General features: G+C 41.3%; 1 protein-coding gene across 1 annotated transcript; it reads left to right on the forward strand.

Annotated features, from left to right (window-relative positions):
* Window positions 1-6: 6 nt before the first annotated feature.
* On the forward strand, window positions 7-27,973 carry LOC117473611 (vinculin). Its single transcript, XM_034119282.1, has 21 exons — window positions 7-351; window positions 13,316-13,386; window positions 15,588-15,738; window positions 17,200-17,308; window positions 17,651-17,773; window positions 17,897-18,057; window positions 20,343-20,433; window positions 20,564-20,711; window positions 21,261-21,414; window positions 21,509-21,684; window positions 22,175-22,365; window positions 23,098-23,297; window positions 24,127-24,255; window positions 24,361-24,510; window positions 24,677-24,785; window positions 24,881-25,183; window positions 25,269-25,393; window positions 25,518-25,700; window positions 25,790-25,993; window positions 26,123-26,227; window positions 26,341-27,973. The coding sequence occupies exons 1-21, from the start codon at window positions 184-186 to the stop codon at window positions 26,485-26,487; spliced, it is 3,198 nt and encodes a 1,065-aa protein (XP_033975173.1). The 5' UTR covers window positions 7-183; the 3' UTR covers window positions 26,488-27,973.
* The last annotated feature ends 16 nt before the right edge of the window (window positions 27,974-27,989 follow it).

Consider the following 27,989-nt stretch of genomic DNA (forward strand, 5'->3'; position numbering starts at 1 on the left):
GTTTTTCACGTTGATGGTTTCACGGGAGTAGTTGTAGTCTTCATACCGGAGGGTGAAACTGACCTGGGGGAAAAGCTACCAGGAGTGTTTAAAACTGTAGTAGTGGGAGTTTGGGAGAAAACTGCCTTAGTTGGTAGAATATTAACTTGTTTCTCTCTTGAATAGTGGTCAAAAGTTGCCAACATGCCGGTGTTTCACACGAAGACGATAGAAAGTATCCTGGAGCCAGTGGCTCAGCAGATATCCCATCTGGTGATAATGCACGAAGAAGGTGAAGTTGACGGGAAAGCTATACCAGATCTGACGGCGCCGGTGGCTGCCGTTCAGGCGGCCGTCAGCAACCTTGTTCGGGTGAGTAACTTTGTAAAATGTTGCCTGGTAAAGTCTGCCTAAACGCGACTAGTGTAGTAGGCTACCTGTCGCTCTTTGTCCCGCACCATCCGCTTGAAATTAACTAACTTTACCGTTAAAACACAACGATATTAATGTAGCTAGCTCTGTCTTATGTGTTGAATATCAGATAAAATAGAAGTATGCATGCTATTTAAGTTTCCTGAAGTTGTTTGACTCGGGGCAAAGGGCAGTGACGCCCTTTTCCCCTTGAAAATATGCCCTGCCTCCTCGGTAGCTGCCTGCCATGTCCTGACGTAGGCACTGCTGCTATCTGTGAGCCAGCCAGGTACTGGGGCAGGCTGCAATTCAACAGTATACCCACTTTATTTGATAGATAAGTTGCATTAGTTGTTAATGAATATGGTTTTGAATGGGAATATGAATGAACCTAGAATGCAGAATTGATTTCAGGGCCCTCAGTTCACATATAGTAGGTGGGACAGCATATTATTTCATCCAACTCTTTTAAACATATCTATATAGACTACAATGATTCATGGGCAGTTACAGAAATGATTGATTATTGATGCATACATATATTTGAGCTACAAATGCTCTGCTAATGTGATGATAAAGATTGAGATAGCATTGTCAAACCTTCACTCTGGTTGCAGAAATGTTTCAAAAATGTTAATTTGCATGTAGTTTCGTTGCTACGCAATGTGTCAGTGAACCATTAAATTGTGTGGCCTAAAAAGGATGTTGGCTATATTACTTATTTAAAAAAACGTTAACATTGTGGTCACATACTGTGTTTTCACATCTGTCAACAGCAGCTAGGGCCCAATATGATTTTTGATGGGTCATACTTTGTAATGGGCTCTCTGATAAACCAGAATCTCCACCTGTCAAAATGTGTATTTTTCTCCCCAAAAGTTCATTCACTAGCTTCAATAACTTGGATTCTGATGAAATACAGAATTTGCATCAAAATGAATAAAGAAGTAAATACATACTTCATTACCTATGGCTTAACTTTAAAGAACAAAATGTAATCATCATTGTTGGCACCTTTTTTTGAGGGATCCTGGCAACTAACAAAGAGCAAATATAACTTTCCAAAGTAGCTAAAAGTTTGACTCACCTTGAAGCACTCTGGCAAGTGAGTGCTCTACATTATCATATCTTGATGCCCATTGCCCATGATAGTTTTATACCCACACAGAGCAATTCAAATGTCATTTGAGCCCTAAGTTATGCATTTCCACTAGCCCGCCTTTCAAAAACATTAAATGATGTGCGTCCCCTTCACCAGATGTAGTTGAGTTACAATTATATTTAGACCTGACCACAATGGTGCTCCTCAGAGCCACATAGTATCTATTATGGCAACAAATGAGGAAATGACACAGTTGTTTCTTCAAATGTTCAGCCTGAAACACAAACCATTACAGGGAAGAAAGGAGATATGAAGGGGCTGTCAAGATGTTGTGGCTTGTAAAGAAGAGGAGGGATGGAGGCTAAATTAGGCAAACTTGGTTCCTGTGTGTTGTTCTCTCAGCCTGGCGATACATTTGGACTATTTCTCTGGCGTTGCCTGTCAGCAAAGGAATTCTCGGTTTAGAGGGATTGCCTTCTATTAGCCCTCAGTTTATTTAGTAGGGTCCATATATAACCAGTTAAAACTAGTTAACTTTATTCTATGCCTTTTGTTATCCCTCAATAACCACTACGTCCCAACTATTAGTCTGTACCCCGTTGTGTGCATTGTCTACAGCCACAAAACGTCCTTCCTCTGAGAGGCATTATTGAGAGGTGTTTAGACTTCATACTGCAGTAATACCCTGGATAACAGTATATAAATACCGCCATAAACAGTTGTGGTTGTACGTAGTTAACTAGAGATGTCCCGATCCGATCACGTGATCGGGGATCGGAGCCGATCACGTGATTTTCAAAAGATCGGAATCGGGAGAAAAAAATCGGGGATCGGAATTTTTTTAATTTAAAAAAAAAATGTTTTAATACATTTTTTTTATTATTTTATTGAATGTTACAAAACAAAAATGACCATGCTCACATCTTAAAGTCATCCTGAGGCCTTAGTTTTGGTTTAAAATTACACAACATCATGTATGTGTTGCTTCTTTTGGGCTTGTTTTCATAGACCTGGTTGCTTATTTCTCTCAAATCTGGCAACAGAGTGGGCAGGGCGCAGTGTCTAATAGTAGCAGTAAACTAACAAGAGGCTACGTTCAGCTGGTGCCTCGGGAGTCGGGACAGAGAAAATGTCAGGAGTTTGGAAGTACTATAAAATTGAAAGCGAAGGCAGTGTAACAGCCAGATGCAATGTTTGCAAGTCGGAGGTTCCGCGTGGTGGAAAGAACAGAGAAACGCCACCTGAGAAACAAACACCAACAACAACACGAGGAGTACACAGCGGCCACTCAGGTAAAGGCACTGAAACAACCGACACTTTCAGAGACTTTTAAAAGGAAAGAGAAACTGCCCCAGAACAGTGTTTTCACTGTTTCACTGGCCAAAAAAAGAACAGCCAAGATAGCTGAATTCATCGCGTTGGATGACCAGCCGTTATCTGTTACCTTTTTTTCCTCTTAATGCATTGCATAAAGATCGGATCGGGAAAAATCGGTATCGGCAGATTGTCAAAATCAAATGATCGGAATCGGATCGGGAGCAAAAAAAGGTGATCGGGACATCCCTATAGTTAACCTTTTTGCTTAAACTATAATATTTTCATACGCAAGAGATTTGCTAGTCAAATTTAACAGCGTTATTAAAGATGAATGTACAAGGAATTATAATGATGGGCATGTGAAAATACAAAGAATGCACATCCAATTCTGCTGTATGGAGGTTTTCTTTCCTCTTGTTTTAGTGGTTTGAATTTACTCTAATTATTACATTTTCAAGCATCAGCTGTTTGAATCAAAGAGGCTAGTTTGCTTAGTGGGTGCTACCTGCTCATAATCATCAACAATCCAGAGGAAATAGCTAAACATCCAGCAGCTTAATAGCAGGACCTAAAATGAGAGTACATAATGGACTTACTTTCTTTAGATTGCAAATATTGCTAGGCACCTCATTGATTTATAAATAATCAAATCCTATCTAACACATTAGGTATAATATTAGAATACCACAACATATGTGTGGGGAAGGTGTCAGTCAACTGGTTTTAAAAGTCCCTCCCCAAGTGGCTAGAAATGAAATGATGCAAAAATACGTTGTTGCTGAATCATTGAAGGAAGCAGTGCTTGTCATCATATCCTGACACATAAAATGTCTTTTGCAACATCAACTGGCGGGGGGTGAAATGATCCAGGCGTTTTGGACATTCTGAATTGTGATCAGATGTTTCCAACGGTGGCTTGAATGAATGAGTCGGCCTGTAATTATTTCCAGTTGCTGTAGCAACACGACAACATGTACAGTGTTATGATATCGTTGAAGTTAAGGATCAGATGTAATGTCTTCTGGTTTCAATCCCACCAGTCTCGTGAGTCATACATTGCAGAGCTGAAAAAATACAACACTGTGTGGCTCTTATCTTTGACTTCTTTGTGGCTGATGACGATTGCATTTTTACAGGAAACAGGAATGTTTTGTTCTTAATTTAGGACTTTATAAGACCATATACTATAGTCTTAGTATTGAGGAAAGTGTCATCCTTAGAATGAGAAGGGATGAAGGCGGTCAAGTTGCATTTCTTTAAAGATTCTTAACGCTATTTATCTCATTGTCTGGTTCAGAAAACCACTTGTTGAACAGACTTTTTCTTTTATAAATTGTGTTCAAAATCTCTTGAGCCAGAAGCTAAAACACAGTTAATCATGTTAGTTTTTCGATTACCTTAAAATGTTATTGAAAATTGGGTTCTTTTCTATTTACATATTCTGATGTATGCGTCAGGTGACTTTTCGATACCAGACAAAGGAAAAAACGATGAGGTTTTTAGGACATTCTTAAATACTTCAGCCTGTCTGATATGGGGCACTCACCATGAACAATGTCTAGACTCTAGACCTTTAAATCATTAATTTGAAACGGTGTAATCTTGTTATTCCAGATGCATGGAGAAAAAAGGTTTAGCCCCTGTCTACCGAACCAGTATTTAAAGTGTAGCGCATGACCACAAACCATTGTAAGTGTTAAATATGTCCGCTCTAACTGAGACCCTTCACTAGTGCTCAGCATCTATTGAGACAATGAGCCTGACATTAATTGTGAGGAATGTGAAGGAATGCACCTCTGCTCAGCGGGGGATTGAGCTGATCCTTTTTTGAAATATTGAAGATTATCAATAAATCTATTCCCCTGGAGAAAAACCTGGGTTCACACGACTGTTCATGTGAGCTTCATCTTTATGATATCAGTGTTTGACACACATTGAAGCTATAATCTGGTGAATTGTGTTTTACTGGCAAGATATGGCTAACTTTAGTACATGCGAGTAAACATGTTAAGAGTAGTGTGAGAGGCGTTGTGTAGATTGTTTGTGTAATAAACCAGCCTTGTGGTCATTTTGAAATAGCTTGTGCAACAATGACATAACATAAGCCCAATAACTAACTTGGCAGGAGGAAATACTTGCTGAGCTTTATTGCAACAACCAACCAAATAAATAGCACTTAACTTGCTTAATCCTCCTTATTTATCACTTATCCGTCCGGTTACATTTTTTAAGTTAAAGACACGATGTAGTCTAATACATTCTTATTACATTTGCTGTACATATCAAAGCTATACATGTATTACAACTGATTCTGAGGGTTACAATGATTTCCCTTGAAATTGAAGTACAGCAGGCGTACCACCAGTCAGGCTCGTGAGTTGACTATACTGGCCGTTTTTATTAAAGAGCGGTTGCACTTCATTATTCTTATAGCGCCCTTTTTATAGGCTTGGATAAAGAAAAACATTGAACAGATTTTGGTGTCCTGGAACGAATAAAAAAAATCAGTGTTAGTGTTTGCTCAGATCAGGGGTCACATGACTTGTACAGTAGATATGTTCCTATGTGAAGAGAAATGTACATCTTCTGCAATGTAGCTGAGGTTACAGAACACAACTGTGCGTGTCGCAACAACACCAAAGACATGAACTGTAGCATTTTCATCATTCTGTAGGAAACGTCAGCATCACAATGAAAAGTGTTGGTGGTCTTGAACTCCTTTAAATGTTAAGATAAATAGCCTTCAGCATATACAACCTTCTGGAACATATTACAATACACAGCAACATCTTGTTTCAGACAAAGGATGAACTGAGTTTCTGCATTAAAAGCCAATATAAGATAAACACGTTTTTTGTGAATCATGCAAAGCTACTTCGGTAGATTCCCAAACTTTAAAAAATACTACTGGAAATGTTGAAAATGGTTCCAATTGAAATACTAAACCGTGTTAAGCTCAGTATCTGATGAGGCGTGGAATCTGTCATTTCCCTCGACCGCTACTTTAATCCTTTATGGATGAGAAACAAATGTGTTCATTAACTAAAGTGCTTAAAGGCATTCAAAGCAAACGTTTCCTATTACCTGGTGCTCTAGCTTCCTGCGATTTGTCAAGGGAAATCATTTCATGCTGCTCACCAGTTTTCTCTGTTTTCTTGGCAACAACACAAGTACAACAGAGTCTGAAAAGAGATACTCTAGTCTTCATAAAAGTTTGCTGTTTGGTAATGGATTCACGCTGCATCTTTACTCTTTATTTGTTTGGCAGTCGGATGAATATTTGCCAGCATAGGGGGACACGGAGGAGGGATGAATTGATGAGGAAATGCAGGAAGCCAAGTCAGGAAGACCCGGCAGCTGTCGGCCCACTCAGGAACAGAGTGTGAGTCGCTGAAGGGAAACCCCCTCTCCCTCCTGCACACCATGACAAACGATAGAATGCAATAGGGCTGTCACTTTTCCCCCAAAAAACGCACATGCATAACTACGATGTTACCAACAATTGACCTAGTTGTAACTAATATGAATCCAATCCATATAGTTTAGCCTTATCCCTAACTTTGTTGTATTGTATAAAGCAAGTTTTACGTATATTTGGTTCTTGACTCAAATAAAAAAACGTGTGCCATTACACTTATCACCTTGTAGGGCTGCTCGATTATGGCAAACATCATAATCACGATTATTTTGGTCAATATCGATATCACGATTATTAAATACGATTATTAATTGACTTTGAAAACATCCATTTATTGAACTTTAATATTTTTTTTAGCTATGTAGAATGTGATGGCATGTGTTATATCTTTGTGTCTTTGCGAGCTGGTTGAGTCGGCCGTTGCACTGTAAAGGGCGTCCTTAATTGATGACTGTGATGTGCTGGATGAAGTCGAGGGGGCACTGTCAACGGGGGGGGAGCCTCGCTGCGGGGAAACTGTGGACCTCTGTCGCCTGTCAGCGCAACTGAAATGATGACGTTTAAAAAAAAGCGGGCCGTCTGTGATTCTCCAGAACACACAGATGGCCAGTCCGCCCCTGCTGCACTGTACTTTTTCTTGTTCCACGTCGGACTCTTTAAACCCAAAGAATTTCCAAACAGCGGAATTCGTTTTACCTTTCTTATTCACGTATTGCTCTTGTTCTGCCATCTTCGCTCGCGCTGAACTCACACAACTATTGTCACTCACAACCTGGCCGAGAGGGCGTTTAGGGAGGGGCGAAAGCGCACGCAGCAAAATCATCGTTTTATTTCGATTACGTTGTTTTCGTAATCGTTGCAAGCCAAAATCAAGATTAAAATACGATTAATTGCACAGCCCTATCACCTTGCACCTGAAGTGTTAGAGTGCTAGTAGTATCAATTTGATGGTGTAAATGACTAATTTGTAATATGCCACTAATTGTAGTTCATGCATGCACACACATTATAAAAAAACACGCTTGTAATGGACCACCATTTGTGTATATAGATTAAATTAAAGGGGACCTATCATGCAAAATGCACTTGTGTAAGTCTTTTATACATGAATACGTGTCCCCGGTGTTCCAGGGAACTCACCAAGTGTCAGAAAACACAACCCTCTCTATTTTCCTCCATACCCAAATCTCTAAAAAAGGGGCTGCAATGGATCTGATAAAAACTGATCCAGATTTGAACACTTTACTGATGTCAGGACGGTGGCGCTACGGCTATTGGGCCAACTCTCCACCTATCAGGGGAATGTGGGGTTGGGCCACGGCCGGCCATTGCCGCTCGAAAGCGCTGGAGACGCTGTAGTACATATGCCAGGCCTGTAAGTGGCAGAAGAAGACTTCCCGCGCATGGTTACCATGGTTACCCTTCTGTTTATTCTCCGCTGTGGCTTTCTTTCTCCCTCCCCGAGGCAAGCGTTTGCTCCTGCTGCTTTAATTCAATGCAATCCCTCCCCGTCGAGGCAAGCACTGTAATTCTCTCTGGTTAGTCCACCAGCAGATACCCACCTCTCCGCCTCTTCCAAGGAACGAGGGGACCGTGCGGCAGAGTTTCAGTTTTCTTTCGCCGGTCAAGATGTCCGTTAAAGTTTAAATCTTCCGGACAAAATTAGAAAAGTGCCGGTCAAAGGTCTTCTTTGTTATTTATTGAGCTTTAAAACAAATAAATAACGACTCTATAATAATAGTATTAGGCTATAATAAAACACGGAGGACGGAGATCTATTTTTCTCCCCCTCTTCTGACTTGATCAGAGCACGCTCGGAGCGCTCCCCTCTCCTGCAGGGGGGCGTGGTCAGCTGCAGCTCACAGAATCAGCCCCCTGCAAAAACAGGGCTGGAGAACAGCAAATAGAGCGAAATGAGGCATGGCTAAAATGCATGATCTGTTTGGTATTTTGAAAACAGAAACGTATAAATATACCTTATATAGGTATGGCCCTACAATATATCATTTAAATATAGCATGATAGGTCCACTTTAAGTTTGAATGATGGTTTATACATTTCAATTACAAAGTGATGGTCCCACAACAAGATGTATTTCCATTCAAAAGTAACAAATAGGTTTCATGGTTTATTGATCCACCTTATCGGATGCCTGTGTGAGATGTTGCCTCTACCTCTCTAATGCTCAGTTGATCCATACAAAGTCATCTCTTGTTATCTCTGTTCTATTAGCCGCCCTTGTTCCGTTTAAAGATGGCAGCTCATCTGTGACGATCCTTGTAGTGACTCTTCCTTTTCAGAGCAGGATTCACACAGATGAGCGCCGCTCCCCAGTAACACTGAACGAGCCGCTAAGCTCCTGTAACTGGAGACAGATAGTCGTGATATATCCTCTCTGGCTGCAGGGCCATGGCCAAGCAGGCCATTTGATTTGTGACTTTCATCACCTTGGACACCCTATGGGTAGCAACTTCCTGAACTAAATTAATAAACCATAGACACCCACTTGATAAATGCCAAGATAAAGCCGTCGACCTTCAGTGCGACCCCCTCTGCCTTTCCGATTCATTGTCGGTCAGGAGTCATTTGATATCACAGAACGCAGCACTGGCTGGTTCAAAGACTATTGATCTGGAGTAGCTAATGGAGTGCTGCGTCATCAGTTTACGTGAGCATGTCTCATCGGATTGCAGTCACTTCGAGTGGGAATCAGGGTTGCAATTGAGGAACTAACCCCTCTGTGCAAAATAGCTTACAGTTTATTTGTAGGGCATTGCTAAGGGCAGCAGTGACTGTGCTAGCCAGAATTTGCCATCATAGATCCTTGTGGTCACCATGACTAACACAGCATTGTGCTAAAACTAGCCAACATGTAAAAGGCAGGCAGTGTCTTGGCAGCCATGAGGCTTTCAGAGTGGCCTTTCTTCTCCCAGCAGAGCGATGGGCTGCTGTCAACAAAGCCAAGTCTGTTCTACAGGAGAAGCCACTTTATCAAGCTCCTTCACAACACAGGGTTTCCTCACAGCACTCTTGGAGGCTGGAAAGCGTGTCAGTGTTTCCACTCCAGACACAAATGTTAAATGAGACTGTCAGCCAGTAGCACTGTGTGTGACAGCTTGGAAGAAGATGACACTGAATGTGTGAAAGGTTTTTAAAAAGAAGGTGGAAGTGAACAACTGGCCTTCCTCAAAGTGTGTAGAATCTATTCAGGGAACAGGATATTTGTGTTGTGGTTTGGCCTGTGAGACTGGGCTCTGATTAAGAATGAGATGAAATGACTTCCTTACGTCATCCTTTCCTCTCTCCCCCATGTTTCCTGTGTTCGCTATCAATGATCAAACAAAGGCAAAATGCTAATAAATAATACACTTATTCCATGATTGATAGTTTGACTGACAATCAATTAAAACAATGATTTTGATGATTAATAACAGCCTTTCATTAGGGAACAATACCATCCAGGTTCTATAATGTGGAGATTAACCTATTTTTTAAGTTTGATATCATCGTAAATTAAATATTTTCAGGTATAGGCCGTTTTTGTTGGTCAGCACAAACATGTCATTAAAGTGTCGTACTCTGATCTTGGAACTAAAGATAGGCATTTTTATTACCTTCTTAAAAGTTTAGAGTAAAGAAGCTCTAATGTCAAGCTCGGTCAGTGTTGGTATTGCAAGAATGTGGTCCCAAAAGTTGACGGACGCTCAAAATAGCGTATTAGGACAGGCATATTGAACGGCTTGACAACAGTGGTTATAAACTCGGGTCATGGTTCTATTTTTGCAGTAAATCTTTTGGATCAGTGTTTGGCTGCAGACTGTTTGGACCTTCTGCAGGAAGAGTCTCAGTGGGGAGAAGAAAAAGAGAGAGACAGTGAAGCCCGGTTGCATACAGAACATGGAGCCAAAACCCATCTGATGCTTTGGGGAGAATATGAGTCAGCACTCTAAAAAGGCTATGTGAACTCAGCTTTTGGCTCCCACGTTGTTAGCCTATGGTGTAGTCTGTGTTCTTACCTTTATTCAGTTAGAAATCAAGTCTAAACTTGACTTGATCTCATATAAATCATAGTGTCGTTTTAATAATTCAGTGCTGACGTGACGCAAGCTTTTTACAAAGAAGGTTTTCAGTCCCCCAGAAAAGTTGTTCATCAAGTTCAGAATGCCGAACCGCGCCTACTCGAAAATATTTTTTATATAAAATATTCTGAACATAATCTAACAGAAATATGTATTTATTTATAAGATTGTATTTACAAAATGTTGGCAACATGACTATGTCATAAGCTAATGGAGTCAAATAAATATTATTTTGCCAGACTTAGATAACCCAGAGATATTCCAATTAAAAGTGTTCAAAACCATTGACCACGCAATGTTTCCAATATTTTACAAATGTTTACTTTAATTTAACTTAAATCTGTGTTTTTTATTGTTGTAAGTCGCTTTCTAAAGCAAACAAAGTAAACCTTTTTTTCATCTTGATTTCAGTTTACAACAGGATGCTGCTTAAAAACAGCTCCCAAAAGAAAAAAGATTAAACCATTAGGTCCAAGTGCAAACCAAAAACCTGCTAATATTATGTATTAATATATTACGACTGGCATGCAGGAGAGAGCTCTCTTAAATGAGGTTACTGTATTCTGCAGTGTTGGCAAGGGGTGCAAGGTCTTTGTGTTGCATCCTCCTCCCTCACTCTTGTTTACTACCCTGTCAGTGCCCTATATCCCGGTCAGTAGCCCCGCTGCCCTTTCATTGAAGAGCTTTAGTTGTTGTAGTTGGCTTTTGTTCACAGCTAGAATGTCAGGGTGGCATATAACCACTGTCTGAGATGGACAGCCTGTAAGCTCCAGTTTTAGTTTGGCACAACCTTTGGCCCTATATATAAGCGCTCAGTTACTCATCGAGTCCCTCTGGTCCGGTAAAAAGAGGGTGAGGAGATGTCTGCGCTGCTCCATTACAGCCTCCACGTCAACCATCTGGAATGACTCTGCTACTGCCTGAAGTCACACACGTTGACGAGCTCTCTGGGAAAGCCCTCTGCAGCATCAGGACTACATCCCACATCACTTAGTTTCCACAAGGCCTTTTTTCTTTTTTTTAAATTGGCATTATTATTTATTCACCGAAATGTCTGTAAATTGTGCCAAAAAGGTGCTATTAAAAACTCCCAAAGCACATGGTACCATATTTAAATTGCCAGTTTTGTCAGCAAGGTTCAACAGAACGATTTTACTGAATGATGTGTGTGACAGCGAGGTAATCACTCACGTAGTTTATATTTATCGAAGCAATATTAAAAAAGAGAAGATTTATCGTGTTCCTGTTGGGACAGCTCATTTCAGTCACCCAGTGTGTCCCCCGGTATGAACGCGTGTGATCTCTCACCCATGGCAGCTCGACGTGGGTGAGTTGTTTCTCCCTACAGAGCTGAGGTTATGATGGGGGAGGTGAGTCATTTTGGCATTTGAGTGAGAGGCGACGTTCAGCTGCTCTACGCATTATAACTACGCTGCAGCCTGGCGTCCCCCCCCCCCCCCCCCCCCAGCAGCTGCCTTGTTGAAATAATGGTTCGCTGGACGAGTAGCAGGACATCATTCTGGAAAACGGCATGGTTAAAGACAAAACTCCCTTAGAGGGGGAAGTTGTGGTAACAGAGTTTTTACTCACGCATATGACATATATGTATAGAATGAGAGCTCATGTTGCATAAAAGTTTGGTAATGGATCTTACTGTAAAATATCACTGAGCCAGCACAACTGTTCCAACTCATAGTGCTTGACAAAAAGTGTTGAGTGATACAAAATCCTCATGACTTATGAACTAGTCATCAGGGCTGAGGCCAGGGCGGGGGGGGGGGGGGACACTTGTTTGGACACTTTGACAACCCTTGGTGCCACCTTTACCAGGTTCTAATAACATCGTCCAATCCAAACAAACTTTGTGAAGTTAAAGAGATTGTTCTTGTATTACGCCATCTATTTAACAGATAATGGATGAGATGGCAGGAATGAACTTCACCAAATTCATGCATTCCTATATTACTACATCAAAGAGTGTATCGTCACGCTTTACAGATGGCCACTTATTTTTTGTTAGAATAGCCTATGATCTTATTGGAATCATAACGAGAAATGATGAAGCTTAGGTGCTTTTGCTATTGTCACTGCAGTTCCTGTTCAGTAATGTATGATGTGGGTTAGGCTGTTAAATGCCTGAACTATATATAATGATGTTACTGACACTTCCCAACCAACCAGAAACTGATATTTCCTGTGCCGATATTACACAGTAGTTCTCAACATTGAGACAGCTGAAGCAATAACAATGATTTGATGAAATATATTATAATATTATTGTAGTCTTTGTTTTCAATCATCATCAATCATTTCTCCATGATATGCAAAACATGATCACATCGTCTTGCAATCAAATCAAGACAAGAAACCTCGAATTAACTCATATAAAACTCTGATATTTACTGCAGGAGGATGGTGTATGGGGGCTCATCTTTGAAACATTGTTGCTGCACAACTAGTAGTTCTGTTCTCACGATGTTTATCAGTGGTACCTGCCACAGTTTCCTCCCACGTCTCTAAATAGTTGAAGGAAAGGGACTGAGTGTACAGCATCTGTGTTTACACTGTAATAGAACCAATGACCTGCAGAAGATGTCTTTGACCTTTGCCCAGTGCATGCTGGGACAGGCTCCGGACCCCTCTGACTCTTACAGAGATGAAACAAGAAGTGGGCGGAGTCAGTTTGAAAACTACTGGATACGCCAACACAACTTGAGCACCTGCTGCACAACCTGTTAACATTTATTTACTGCCCAACATTTGTATTCAATTTTGTTAGCATGAATTATGACAGATATACAGATTCATTCATGAATTCACAGGGCTTAAGCTTTAAATGAATACATATTGGGTCGAAAATGTCATGTTGTGCACACAAAATGGCATATCATGTTCTTGTTTGCAAATGTCAATTGTGTATTCTATATATTGTACATCACCCCTTTATGTCTTATTCCATTAAATCCCAGTTGATTGTTTTTTTACTCACCAAGAATCTGTGTTTTCCAGGTGGGGAGGGAGACTGTACAAACTACAGAGGACCAGATCATGAAAAGGGACATGCCACCAGCTTTTAGCAAGTAAGCACGAAAGAGAAATCTCTGCCGATCTCAATTTCATACAATATTAACCTTTCAAACATGTTTTTAGATGACACGGTTGTCTCCCTACAGTATGTGGAACCCACTAGCCTCTCTCTGGCTCTGTTTCTCTCTTTATCTGTTGCAGTAATGGCTGGTTGTGCCCAAGCAAAGGTCAGACACGGCATGTTAAGTGCCCCAGAATCTTGCCCTGGTGTAACATAAATACTTTTTTGGCTAGGGTGGAGTTCCTTTACCCTAAATGAGAAGGGACACAAACTCCTATATGCCCTCCTACATTAGAGCCAGTGACTGCTGCTGCTTTTGGTTTATTTTAAAACGTGAAACACGAAAAAAGCTTACACATTGATGTAAAAAAAGAGATGTATACGTACTTAATCAATGTTCATTCAATGAATCATTTCAAATCGGCTAAATCAGTAGCTTGTGCTCATCTGAAGTCTGTCTGTATCGCAGTCTTTGACCGATCCTTATTAAATGAGACTCTACAGTGGAGGTGGCGAGTGGCAGGACCTGAGAGCCCCCCCCCCCCCAAGGTCAGGGATGAAACATATTGGCAGGCGCAGGTCGTCAGGCTCAACACATTTGGCGCCTCAAAGTCACATCTTCACCTTGTCGTCATCCATCAGCACATAAGCTGGAATGCGTCTCCTTCACTAAATATAGTGTCTGTCGGGGTCCGGTTAATGCATGGCTCTTTCTCGCTAGTGCACGCTGAAGGACACTGCTGGCTGGCTCTGCAGAGACACACACACACACCAGCCTGGATGTCATGCACATACATTAGCCTGTATCCTGCAGGAGACTTGCTCCTTCTGAAGAATGGAAACTGAGCCCCTCTTGTTTGGCCCCTCTGCAACGCCTAAAATGTGGAAAACTAACAATAATGATCTTGTTACCGAGGCAACATTTGGCCCGTAGGCAAAGAAGGAGAGCAGTATACAGTCAGTTCTTGGCTTGTTGCCTGATCTATGTGCAATATGGCTGTTATGATACAACGCAGGTGGCATGCATGATGCAGAGTCAAAGAGCTGAGCCTGTAGTTTTCCTACTCTGGAGTTCACCGAGTGCACCGCAGCCAGGAGGCAACAATCAATCATCTCCATCTCTGTGCAAACAGGGGGTTAAATTGGGCCGAAGCCATTCAGAGTGGAGCTCTGCCTCCTGAGATCCAAATCACTTCCTGTGAGAACAGGCCAACTCCTTTGTCACGAGCTACAGATACTCATGCTGCAGAAGTCACATCAATATTATTTATATAGTCCAAAAGCCTCATAGGGCTTTTCATTCTGTACAACATATGACACTCTGTCCTTAGTCCACTCAACCTTTAAAACAATTAAAAAGCCATTTTCATTTTTAACCAGCTACCAACCTGATTTCACCACATCCCATTCATTCCTTATTCAATTACAAATTAAATGTCCTTGCCATTTAACTATTCATTCGGCTTTTTCATTTAAACAAAGTTCATGTCAGTAGATTTCTTGTGCAAGAACAATACAACAAAACAAACGTAGAGTGTTTATATGCTTAAATAATTCCCCAAATAAGTCCCTTTTCTAAATCATCAAAAAGATGTAAGGTCTCTAAGGAAAACTTGAGGAGATATTTCGTAAATGGGAACCTTCTCATTTTCATATTCGTACTAAAGAACACAGTTTGGTTAAGTGATCTAAAAACGAGTGTCTCCATACAAGCTGCAGCTTGTCGCTAACAGTATTGGTTTTCATACAAGCTGCAGACACACATTGTTTGTAGGACAGGAAGGAAACTAACTATAGCGTTGGGATGAGGTGAGACATAGTAAGCTGTTGACATGATGTGTGAACTCTGTGTAAAAGGTGTGAAACGCATCACATTTCCTTTGAGCTGAAATTCCTTTTGGTCATGTCTTGATTACACTCGGCATCAGTTACAGTCAAATCTTATATTTTCTTAATTTGAAATGTACATTTTGAAATTAAACAAAGTCCTGCTAGGACAGCTGTTAGTGTTTGTTATGGCTAGCTGTATCGCAAAGCTTCCATCTGTGTTTGCTGCGAGCGACTTGCTGTTTCCATGCGTAAAGTCCATCTGGCTTTTGAAGGGCTTCGTATCATCAGCATGACACTTGGTTTGAGGATTTTTTATTTTATTTTGAACTGGTATTTAAATCCATCATTCTTTGCTCTTCACAGAGTGGAGACTGCATGCACTAAACTGGTGCAGGCTGCCTCCATGCTGAAAGCTGATCCGTACTCCGTCCCTGCTCGGGATTACCTCATCGATGGCTCGCGGGGCATCCTCTCTGGGACCTCTGACCTGCTCCTGACCTTTGACGAAGCTGAGGTATTCCTTCATCCATTCATTCAGTCTTATTTAAATAACTTTGTAAAAAAATGTCCAGTCTTTTTGTTGAACAACGAGGTCAGAATAAAAAAGTTGTTAAAGGAAAGAACTATCAATCAGGTGAAACTTCCAGATATTATTATCTTTTTTTAGCAGGCAGTATATTCTACCACCTCATCCATTTCCTATGTTTTGCAGGATGTGGGTGGGGCCCTAACTTCAGAAACATATGTTGATTTAATAATCTTTTTTTTGTGACATCTGACAGTGGTGGAACTGATTTAACTGCCTCTTGTGCTCTGGAGTTCTCCAAGTGCATTGGCAAAATGGTGGACACCAAGTGTGCTCTGTCTTGCCTGATGTTCTGAATGACTGGAAATAGATCAACATGACATCATTTCTTCTTTGCTTGGCCGGCTATAAACAAATACCGGAAACCAAAATGTGTCATGTCAACTGAAGATACAAATAATGACAAATATTGAAATCAGATTAAATAAATGTTTATTTGTTTTTTAAATATTTAACATTTAAACAAATTCACAGTAAAGTTGGCACTGCTGTTTATTCTTTGAAATGAAGTTAGTTTTCTTTACTGTAAAACGTCCTGCCACAGGTATATTATCACCATATCTCTTTAATAACCAATGATATGGATCTGCATACTTGACTGTTAGAAGAGTCAGCAAATCAATTGTTATGAGATTGTTTCTAAATGTATTCTTTAAAAATAATGATATCATCCTCAAAAAGACAGTATTGAGGCTGTAAAAGAGCCCTCTGGCAGCAGAAGGTGAGAAATGGACCGAAAGCAGCTAATAAAGCTTGGAGCTGTGCTAAAGGGTGTACTATTGATTTTCATTGAGCAGACGCTGAGCTGGAAGGGCTTTAGTATCTTTTTAATGGACACTTGAGCCTGCTGTAACAGGCTCTTCTGGTCTAAGGACAGTAGCCATTCCTGCTGCACTCCCCTCCCCTAAGGGTACGCTACTGCTTATAAAGAAGACAGAGAGGTAGATAAATATACCACACGTCTGTGGAAATCTCCATACTTCTTACAAAAACACTTCCTAAATCGTGAAGCTGGCAGCAGCATCATCTATCAGGCCCCTTCGTCCTTTCCTCTCAGGGATGGGAATCAAATAAAAAAGTTGCAGCTCAGCTCTCTGGGAGCAGCCGTCCCCTCGCTGTCTGCAGCAGTCAGCAGGACTCAGCAGGAGTCATCAGTCAGCGGTGCCATCATGGTTTCCAATGCAGCTCAGGGATGGCTCTGTGTAGTGGAGTGGTGACTCCAGCAGTCCTCACAGAGCTGGAGTGAGGACAAATAGGCTGGAATGTCATTAGGCAGCATTATCCCTGTGTAATTAGAGAAAGGGTGGGGGCTGTTTTTGCATAATTTCCTCTGGTTACGCAACTTTTTGAATTAGCCTTTGTTGGTGTCTTGTCCTCTCATTGTCATAGGTCCGCAAAATAATCCGTGTGTGCAAAGGCATCCTGGAGTACCTGACGGTGGCCGAGGTGGTGGAGTCCATGGAGGACCTGATCACGTACACAAAGAACCTGGGTCCAGGTCAGTCTGCTGATACAGGTGTTAGCCTGTATCTCCTGAAAGTAGACATCAGATTCTCTACTTCAGTAAAAGCAGTATTCCTTCATTCATTTCTAAAAATGTGTTCCATTACAAGTGTGCCCTTACATTTTACTTAAGTAAACACATTTTGAAAGTTGCATACATCAACATAAAAAGCTAATTCTTATGAACTGTTCCTTCCTATAATCTTAATCTGGAAATAAACAAGTACATTTAAATGGAAATACATAAGTAATATCACCTTACATTTACATTAAAGTATGTGACTTGAGCAAATGTACTTAGCTCCTCTCCACATTTTGGTTTGTTGCTGGTTTCCAGGAATGACAAAGATGGCGAAGATGATCGATGAGCGACAGCAGGAGCTGACTCACCAGGAGCACCGCGTGATGTTGGTGAACTCCATGAACACAGTCAAAGAGCTGCTGCCCATCCTCATCTCAGGTATTCACACCCCCTTCATCAACAGGGACTCCCACTCAGTGCTTGTTGATTCTTCTTTGTCTTAAAGCAAGTGTCAAGTGCATAATATCGGATTATTTATTGGGAGTTCTGTTTTATTTCCAGGTATCAAAATCTTTGTGACAACCAAGACGTCTGGCGGCCAGGGTGTGGAGGAGTCCTTGAAGAATCGTAACTTCACTTTTGAGAAGATGAGCGCGGAGATAAATGAGATCATCAGAGTGCTGCAGCTGACGTCCTGGGACGAGGATGCCTGGGCCAATAAGGTACTCACAATAACGTGTCACTGTTATTATAAATATACACAAGAACAAGAGTCTGCTTTGATCTGCGAGCTGCACAGTGTTTTAGTTTTGTTTATGTGCTTTTCTATGGATCAACTGAAAGCAGTGAAGCAACATTTTCATTTTTTGCGAGCCACTGTGCTCTCACACACTCCCAGAATGCCTTTGGCAGGAAGCTGCAGACTGGAGAGAATATTCATTTGCATTTTCTTTCCTTCTTTTTTAACAAGGCATGCACTTTGTTTCATCAGGATGACCTCATTAGAAGGTTGACAGGTGTCAAAGATGTTTGAAGCTTACATACCGTTATTAAATAAAGTAGGAACCTTCTCTGTCTCGTTGTAGCTTGGTCATCTTTTGGGCTCGTTTTTATGCTCAGCTCACTATATCCTTACTGTCCCCACACTCTTTAAACGGCTCTTTCTCTGCCACCTTTTCTCTTGTTTGACACTTTGTGTTGCTCTCAGTTGGTATGTCCAGTTCAACATTTGTATTTATGTGGTTCTTCCTTTCTTTTTTACCGTTTCTTTCTCCCTTCACCCCCTGTAGAAGGTAAGCTTTACCTCTCTCGCAGATTGGTTGTGCAGCAGCATGTCTGACAGATGTGTGTGCTGTCTTGTGCTTTGTGGTGCCATTGTGTGCTTATCAGTAGGTAGGATAGGTAAACTGTTGACTATATATATACCGTAAGAGTTAATTAGCAGTTTGAATTTGTTGGACTGCTAATGAAACAGTGTGCATTGAAGAAGTCCTAAGCAGGTTGGAAGCTGAAAGTCCATCTATGTGGAATCTTCTGTTTTGCTTCATAACATGACATTGTATCAACATCTGTGTGTGCTCCTCCTATGTCTTTTAAACCTCACTATGCATGTCCTCAACCTGTCTGATTATTGATTGACCTGAACCGTGCAGTATTGATTTGGGTGTCATTAATTAGAATTTTGTCAGCATTTACCTCACCGTACTTACATACAGCATTAGGAGGAGATCACATAGAAACACATTTTGTTCTGTCAATGGCTCATTTAAGTTAGATATATATAGATATAGATAGGCCCTTGTTTGCTCACAATCCTATTTCCATGATCACCATCTAACCTCAGATAATCTCTATCATTTATTTAATTTAAACCACAGCTAGGTATACCATCCTGTGTTAGATTATAAACTGTAATGGATGTGTGTTTGCATTTCAGGGCAATGATCCTATATCAATGCTATCTTTCACATTACATGCAGTGATTACATGCAGAACAGCAGCTGCACAAGTTTGAACAGTAAACTAATACACCCCCGCAGCTCTGGTGACATCACTTCAAACCTTTGTACTTCTTGTTTCCTCCCTTGTTCTGCTATGTTATTCAACACTCCCAGTTATTCAAATAAACCTGTGTGTTGCCCTCTTTTATTTTAACAAAGTGATTATCGTCAGGGCTCAGACACATTTTGAAATAGATATTCTTAAAACAAACCCTGGAGGCGTGTTCTTAGTCTTCAATTGCTATGACATTTTTGCTGAGATGAAGATACATGATTTAAAATGAAGGATAGTGTTTTCTGAATTCCTATTATTCTACCATGGAAAAAAAAAAGCTCACTCATTCATCCCCTCTGGTCTCCTGCTTTGCTCCGTGTCCAACAGGACTCCGCTTTGTTCTGCTGACTCGACAATGAGTGGACTCATTGTCGAGTCAGCCTCTGTTGGACAGATTGTTGTATTTCCATCCACTCTGATTGAGATACAATGGAGAGTCGTTTGGCTTTCATAACAATACACACTCCTTTTTGATTATGTGAAAGAATGACGGATACGGCATGCGCTCCGTGGGTGTGCCTGACAGATGTGAGCGGTGCTGCACATAGACGTTGCTGTGTGGTGCTCTTTAAGTGGAATAATTCAACAGTCGGGTTTGATCAGAACCATGACGAGAGCCTGGAGCTTTTCTACACCATGTAATTGAATGAAAATACACCCCAAGCTCAGTTTCAATGAGTCATGAACTTATTCTTAAAAAAAGGAATATAATGATATGACATCACCCATATAGTATAGTATGTTAGCCTCATTCACACAGAAGACACTGTTAACAGGAAATTTGACTTGAAATTAACATTACATTCCAGTGTCTCTGATATTCATGTCATCATTTCTAGAAAGAATATATATACATGTATGACTTAGGGGATTGATCCAACTTTTTTTTCTTTTCTCTAGTTGCATTGATTCCCTTTAAGTTATTCATTTATTTTGCCATTTTAACCCAAAGGACACAGAGGCCATGAAGAGGGCTCTGGGGCTTATCGACTCAAAGATAGCTCAAGCTAAGAACTGGCTGAGAGATCCAAACGCTCAATCAGGTAATACACCTCCTATTTTACCAATTTCCTAATCGTAACTATCTATTCTACCACTAATCATGCCCTCAGACTGATTATCTGCTTATATCTAGATACATTACTGATGTGTGGCTTTGTTTGGTGCTTCTAGGGGACGCAGGCGAGCAGGCCATCCGCCAGATCCTTGATGAAGCCGGGAAAGTTGGTGAACTGTGTGCTGGGAAGGAACGCAGAGATATCCTGGGCACTGCCAAGACTCTGGGCCAGATGACTGACCAGGTGTCTGATATCAGGGCCAGGTACACTATACATCCTAAAACACATTGCTGTGTGTGTGTTTCACAACTATGAAAAGACATCCGCCTCCCATTTCACACACTCGTATATCTTTCATTAGGTTGTGTCCTTCTCCTCCTTCTGTCACTCTGTGATTCTGTACCGGTGTTTCATTTAATATCCATTATTACTAATACTCCTTTTGCACAGTAGTTTCCTTTAACATCCTTAAAGGGAGGCAGTAAGCATAATAGAGAGGATTATAGTGTGTAATAATGGAAGTGATATCCCTATGATATGAAATCCGATTGTCACCAGGGACCCTGAGTCACACTCGATGAAAAGCAGCTGTCTGGTATTAATCTATAATCTACTTTAGCCCCCGGTTGAGTAACTCCTCTGAAAACTAAGAGATGCCTTTGAGCCTCGGCTGCTAATATAAGCATTAAGTTAGGAAATCTAATTCTTCAACATGAGACATAAAGCTTTTTAGTAAGTAAACTAATAAGTCTACATGTGTGGTCTCAGGTGCCCCAGTTTATGGATCTGTGTGTTTTCTTTGTCCACCCCAGAGGTCAGGGGGCGTCCCCGGCCGCCATGCAGAAGGCACAGCAGGTTTCCCAGGGGCTCGACGTGCTAACTGGCAAGGTGGAAAATGCTGCTCGCAAGCTGGAGGCCATGACTAACTCCAAGCAGGCCATCGCCAAAAGGATTGATGCTGCCCAGGTGATCCATTAACTCCACTTGGCTTCCTAAACGAGGATTTAAACCTTGAGATGGAAGTATTTGATTGTATTTTCTTTGCGTTTTGCCCCTGCAGAGCTGGCTGGCAGACCCTAACGGCGGCCCAGAGGGAGAAGAGAACATCAGGGCCCTGCTCACCGAGGCCAAAAGGATTGCAGACATGTGTGAGGATCCCAAAGAAAGAGAGGACATCTTGCGCTCTATTGGAGAGATCGCTGCCATGACTGCCAAGTTGTCTGATCTCAGGAGACAGTAAGTTCCTGACTGAGGGCGATATTGAATCATTTTATGCTGCATTTGTATTTTCTTTGAGTCTGAATTTGACAGCCACTTTATCCAAACCCCACAGGTCTGCTTTTACATTTCATTACAGTTGTTTAAGTAATTATACCTAGGATTGGAAGTCATATATGCCTGTAGATCTCTGACGGAATGTTTTCCTTGTAACAGTTCCCTATTGTTTCTGTGGGACTACAAATTCCATAAAACTGTTTTACAGGAACCATTATTATTCCATCTTGTACAACTGGTCTAGAGTATGTTTTTTGGTTCATCACCAGGAATTGTAAAAAGCTCAAAATGTACTACATTTTCAAGTGGAGTAATTTGTATTTCAACTAAAGCTGCCGTATCAAAACACTAGCTACTTGCGCTCTAACTAAAGATAGCTATTAACCGACCTAATTTAAGCCATATCTTTATAAGGAAAAACACCACCTCACATCTGTTTTATTCCTTATAGGGGTAAAGGTGACACTCCCGAGGCCAGAGCTTTGTCTAAACAGATCGCAACAGCTCTGCAGAACCTGCAGTCCAAGACCAACAAAGCTGTGGCCAACAGCAGGCCTGCGAAGGCAGCTGTTCACTTGGAAGGAAAAATCGAGCAGGCGCAGCGCTGGATTGAAAATCCCACCATAGATGACAGCGGTGTGGGTGAGTCTGGCTCCCATCCTCCCCAACTTCCTCATCTCTCCATCTTTCTCCTTCACATTCCTTCCACTGCTCCTGTGGTTCAAAAGCAGACCAGACACTTTGTGTACATGTCCCTTTCTACTGTCCTCAACATTCCACAACGCTCTCCTAACACCGTTATGTTGTTCTTTGGTTTTGGCTCGTCTCCTGTCAAGCCTGAACAGCGTCGTGTTTGTTTACAATGGAGCTGTGGCCTCTCTAAGATTGATTGTTTCACACAATATAACCTTACCTCAAAGGAACAACATGAAATGATACAGAAGAAGCCATGGCTCTCATTCCCCCTAGTGTTGATTAAAACAGTCATTACAGAAACTACCCAGCATTCAATGGGCAGCTATTTGCAGGAGTTGGCCAAACTTATCGCTGGCTTTGAAAAGCAACCTTTACAGTTGCCTTAAATTAAATAATATTTATTGAGCAAAAATTGCAAACACTCTGGTTCTAGATTCATCAATGTAAACTTATGTCATAACAAATGTAATGTCTTTGGGGGATTTAGGCATTCATATTTGGTCGACCATTTGTCAATTAATACAACATATCTGTGATGGCAAGATAAGAAATTATAAAAAAGATATACCTATTTTCTTATTTCACTCTATAACAGTATGTTCATTAGCAGTTAACCATCAGCATTTTCTTTTGTTGTAAATCTTAATGTCTTTACATTTTGTTGTGTGTGTGTTTTAGGTCAGGCAGCCATCCGCGGGCTGGTGGCAGAGGGCCGCAGGCTGGCCAACGCTCTGCAGGGCCCCTACAGGCAGGAGCTGCTGGGTAAGTGTGAGCTGGTGGAGCAGCTCATGGCCCAGCTGGCCGACCTGGCTGCCCGCGGGGAAGGGGACTCTCCTCAGGCACGGGCTGTTGCTCAGCAGCTCCAGGAGGCTCTGAAAGTAAGATGGCTATTACTCACAGTTATTCTCATTCTGACCTGTAGCCTCACTGTGATAGATCATGATTCAGACACAGAGAGAAACAACCCCCTCTGCTGGTTACCAGTGGTTGAAGAAATTCAAAAAATGGCATATGTTACAATAAGTAAAAGTAATGGAACACAATGGGAAAATACTCACTAAAAGTCCTGCTCAAGCTTCAAAGGTAAAATTATTGTAATAGTATGAATCTGAGAAAAGCACAGATCTACAAATGTGTCTTTTTCTCCATTCTTTCGGATTAGTTAAAAGCTGACATGTTATAGGTCTCTCTAAAAACCTAAAAAATAATTTATTGTGAATAAAGATTTGTATAGGTTCTTAAAAGTCTGCAATTTACAGAAAGCATGTTTTAAGTTGTTGTTGTACACACCTGAATGTAGGCTTTAAATCTGCCTTATTAAATGTAATCTATAATATTATATAGATTAATATTAACTGCACTGTAACTTTTAACTTTTATCCATGTAATTTTTCTTTTAATGTTTATTTAATTATCTTTTCTTTTTAATGACTGATTTTAAATGCCATTTTTGTAAAGCACTTTGAATTGCCTTGTGTTGAAAGGTGCTATATAAATAAACTTGCCTTGCCTTGGCTTGCCTATAAATCAATTCTCCAAAACTGTCAAATGAATAAAACCTCAAAATCTGCTTTTATTCAGCACTTACTATTGTTCGAGTATATTGAAGCTCTATAATAATGTGTGTATCTTAAAGATCAGCGGTTTATGAAGTACTCCTGATCTGACTGTGAGTGCGTTTGTAACATCTGTTTGTCCTCCTCCCAGGACCTGAAAGGGAAGATGCAGGAGGCGATGACTCAGGAGGTGTCTGACATCTTCAGTGACACCACCACCCCCATCAAGCTGCTGGCAGTGGCTGCCACCGCCCCCCTGGACGCACCCAACAGAGATGAGGTCAGTCACGCTGCGATCTCACTTAAGTGGTGTTACATTTATCTGCAGGGTGTACTATTATTCCCAACTCTTCTTTTGGGTAATTGTTTTATTAATTATGTTTAGGTCTTTGACGAAAGAGCTGCCAACTTCCAGAACCACGCCAATAAGCTTGGCACCACAGCAGAGAAAGCTGCTGCTGTCGGCACTGCCAACAAAAGCACAGTGGAGGGAATCCAGGCTGCTGTCAAGTCAACAAGAGACTTAACACCACAAGTATGTGATGGTTTAGTGTTTATATCTGTTTATGTTTTCAGTCCACTCCTCTCCGCCCTCCACTCTGCTTCACCAGCCGCAGAGCTTAAGTGTTTCTAGCTTCCTGAGCCAAGTATGTAGCAGTTGTCATTGGACTGACAATTAATGGCTCGGATTGTTTTTTAAGGTGGTATCTGCGGCTCGTATTCTGCTGAGAAACCCTGGCAACCAAGCGGCATACGAACATTTTGAAACCATGAAGAATCAGTGGATCGACAACGTGGAGAAAATGACAGGTGATGGGCCATCAAGACGCTGTGAATTCTCTGATAATAGATGATTCCTTTTACGCCATTGTTATTCCCTATATTAACACGTTATCAATGTTTAGGTCTGGTGGACGAGGCCATCGATACCAAATCCTTGCTGGATGCCTCAGAGGACGCCATCAAGAAGGACCTGGAGAAGTGCCGTTTGGCCATGGCCAACCACCAGCCTCAGATGCTGGTCGCCGGCGCCACCAGCATCGCCCGCAGAGCCAACCGTATCCTCCTGGTGGCGAAGCGAGAGGTGGAGAACTCTGAGGATCCTAAATTCAGGGAGATGGTGAAGGCTGCGTCTGACGAACTGAGCCAGACAATTTCTCCTATGGTGATGGATGCTAAAGCAGTGGCTGGAAATATCAAGGATCCAAGTAAGTGGTTGTGCTAACATGTTTTAGGATTATGTTCTGTAGAACCTTCTGATTATTGATGAATGTGTTTTCTTTTGATTACCAGGTCTTCAGAAAGGCTTTCTGGACTCAGGTTATAATATTCTTGGTGCCGTGGCAAAGGTCAGAGAGGCCTTCCTGCCCCAGGAGCCAGACTTCCCACCACCACCTCCTGAACTGGATCAGCTTAATGTAAATCCTCAGATCAACTACACTATTCATTTGGAAAAACATCTAAAGCTGCTTCTGTGTTTGTGTCCAAAACCACATGTGTATTCAAACCGCCGAACCATAATTACTTTAACTTGCCTTGTAGCTTAACGATGAGGCAGCACCACCAAAACCTCCTCTTCCCGAGGGTGAGGTTCCTCCCCCCAGGCCTCCTCCCCCAGAGGAGAAAGATGAGGAGTTCCCCGAGCAGACTGGTGATATGGTGAACGAGCCCATGATGGTGGCTGCCAGGCAGCTCCACGATGAAGCTCGCAAATGGTCCAGCAAAGTAAGTGACAGTAATGTAAACACAGTAAGGGGCTTTCACATTGGAATCCTCCACCTTCAGATTGATCATGCTCCTATCGTACCTCATAGGGAAACGACATCATTGGTGCTGCAAAACGAATGGCCTTGCTCATGGCTGAAATGTCTCGTCTGGTGCGCGGAGGCGGCGGAAACAAGCGCGCCCTCATCCAGTGCGCCAAGGACATCGCTAAGGCTTCTGATGAAGTCACACGGCTGGCCAAGGAGGTGGCCAAGCAGTGTACTGACAAGCGTATCCGGACCAACCTGCTCCAGGTCAGTTCAGTCGGCTTTAGAGGGTTGGTGGGGCTTATCAGAGTCGTTTGCAGTGGATTGCAACTGTGGAATGGCTTGGCTTTTTTCTTTTTTTTGTATACCTTGTCTGACTTTCTGACCTCTTTTCAGGTGTGTGAGCGCATTCCCACCATCAGCACTCAGCTCAAAATCCTCTCCACAGTCAAGGCCACCATGTTGGGTCGTACCAACATCAGTGAAGAGGAGTCAGAGCAGGTGAGCAGATTATTTTTAATGAATGGGTCAAATCACAAGACTCATTATGTTTTTATATTAGTATAATTTGAGTCTCTCTCATCACTGAAGCTCTTTAATTCCTTCTTCCCCAGGCTACTGAGATGTTGGTCCACAATGCTCAGAACCTGATGCAGTCCGTGAAGGAGACGGTCAGAGAGGCCGAGGCAGCTTCCATTAAGATCCGGACGGACGCAGGTTTTGCCCTTCACTGGATCAGAAAGACCCCCTGGTACCAATAAGAGAAGGGCCCCTGTTCCTCCGGTTATTGTTGGTTCTATCTAGCGATCCAGGAGGACATTGAATGTACAGATATATTCTTTATCAGAGCTATGATATCGGTGCCCGTCACACTAAGGAGGGTGATCCTTCTCTGCTAGTCCCATGTCCTGTCTGTAACAGTTGCTGTTCTGGTAGAATGTAGACAATGGGACTATCAGTGCGAGTTATGGGTTAGATTCTTACTGGGGACGTCTTTTTTTCTAAAAGTGTGTAAAAAATGTGTTTTTAAAGCTTATTTTGACAAATCCCAGGAATATATACTGTATTTTTGATTAGAGGTCTGATTACATATAATGCAAGGATGGTTTTTGGCCTCTTCTAAACACAAACCTTAAGTTAAATTTTAAAAAACTACATTTTCTCAAGAGACATTTTTATATCTTTGTACTGATACTTTAACCTTTACTATCATGTATTCATCTTTGCTAGAATAAGCACATGAACTTGAGGAGTTGTTACAGTATCAGATGCTCAGCTCACGCAAAATGTATACATTAGAATTATGCCTGTTTACACTATTCTATATGCTCACAAGTGAAAGTGAACACTGTTCATTGTTTTACATATTGTAATGCAATTGTAGCATTCTTTATTTTCTTAAGAGTTCTGCCAAAGACTTTCTGCCATGATCTTTGAAAGTAAAGTTGCCTTTTTTTGGTCAGCAATACATATTTAGTTACTTAAAAAAGTAACTTAAAAGTCTGCCAACAGCAAGTAAAGATACTTAAACAACTAATTCTAGATATGTGTAATGTTTCACATGTTGCAATGAGACTTCATGTAAGAAACAGGCTTGTGCTACAGTATGAGGCCTCATAGCCAAAAAATATTACTCTGATTTACACAGCAAGCTAACAAAGCTTCCTTTTCTTAACACTGCACACAGCTTGTCTCATGTTTCCTTGTTGTGCACAATGAAACATTTTTTTTGTGATATATGAATTGCACACTTCTCCTAGGTAGTAAATGACCAGAGGTTAGAGAAGGAGCACAGTGTCATCTGCAGCTGATGAAATGTTATGCTATCACATTTGTCTGAACACACTAAACATAACTGGCCACTATTTCTGGCGACCGTAGTTGATATTTTGAAATATCTGAAGACTGTTAGAGTGAATGTGTCTTTTTAAGTATCTACTACAAACTGATGTGCCTTGGATAATAAACTTTATCTGCAACTGGTACAGTTTTGATTTACAGATGTTTTGTATCATTTGTATGAGGTATGATAGTGTTGATTTATTCAAAAACACTTGTTGTACATGATTCTTCTATAAGGTAACCCCGCTTCATGGCTTTTACTTCATGTCAAATTATGCTCTATGCAAACCCAGAGAATGTTTGTTCAAAAATGATGCCACTTGGTTGGGGTTTAAATGGGCCTGAACAACATTTTGCTGAGGCAATGTTCACTATTTTGTAATAAAGCATTTTATAGCACTTTGAGGTGTGTTTGCTCTAT

Source organism: Trematomus bernacchii, unplaced genomic scaffold (genome assembly GCF_902827165.1).
Source record: "Trematomus bernacchii unplaced genomic scaffold, fTreBer1.1, whole genome shotgun sequence".
Lineage (NCBI taxonomy): Eukaryota > Metazoa > Chordata > Actinopteri > Perciformes > Nototheniidae > Trematomus > Trematomus bernacchii.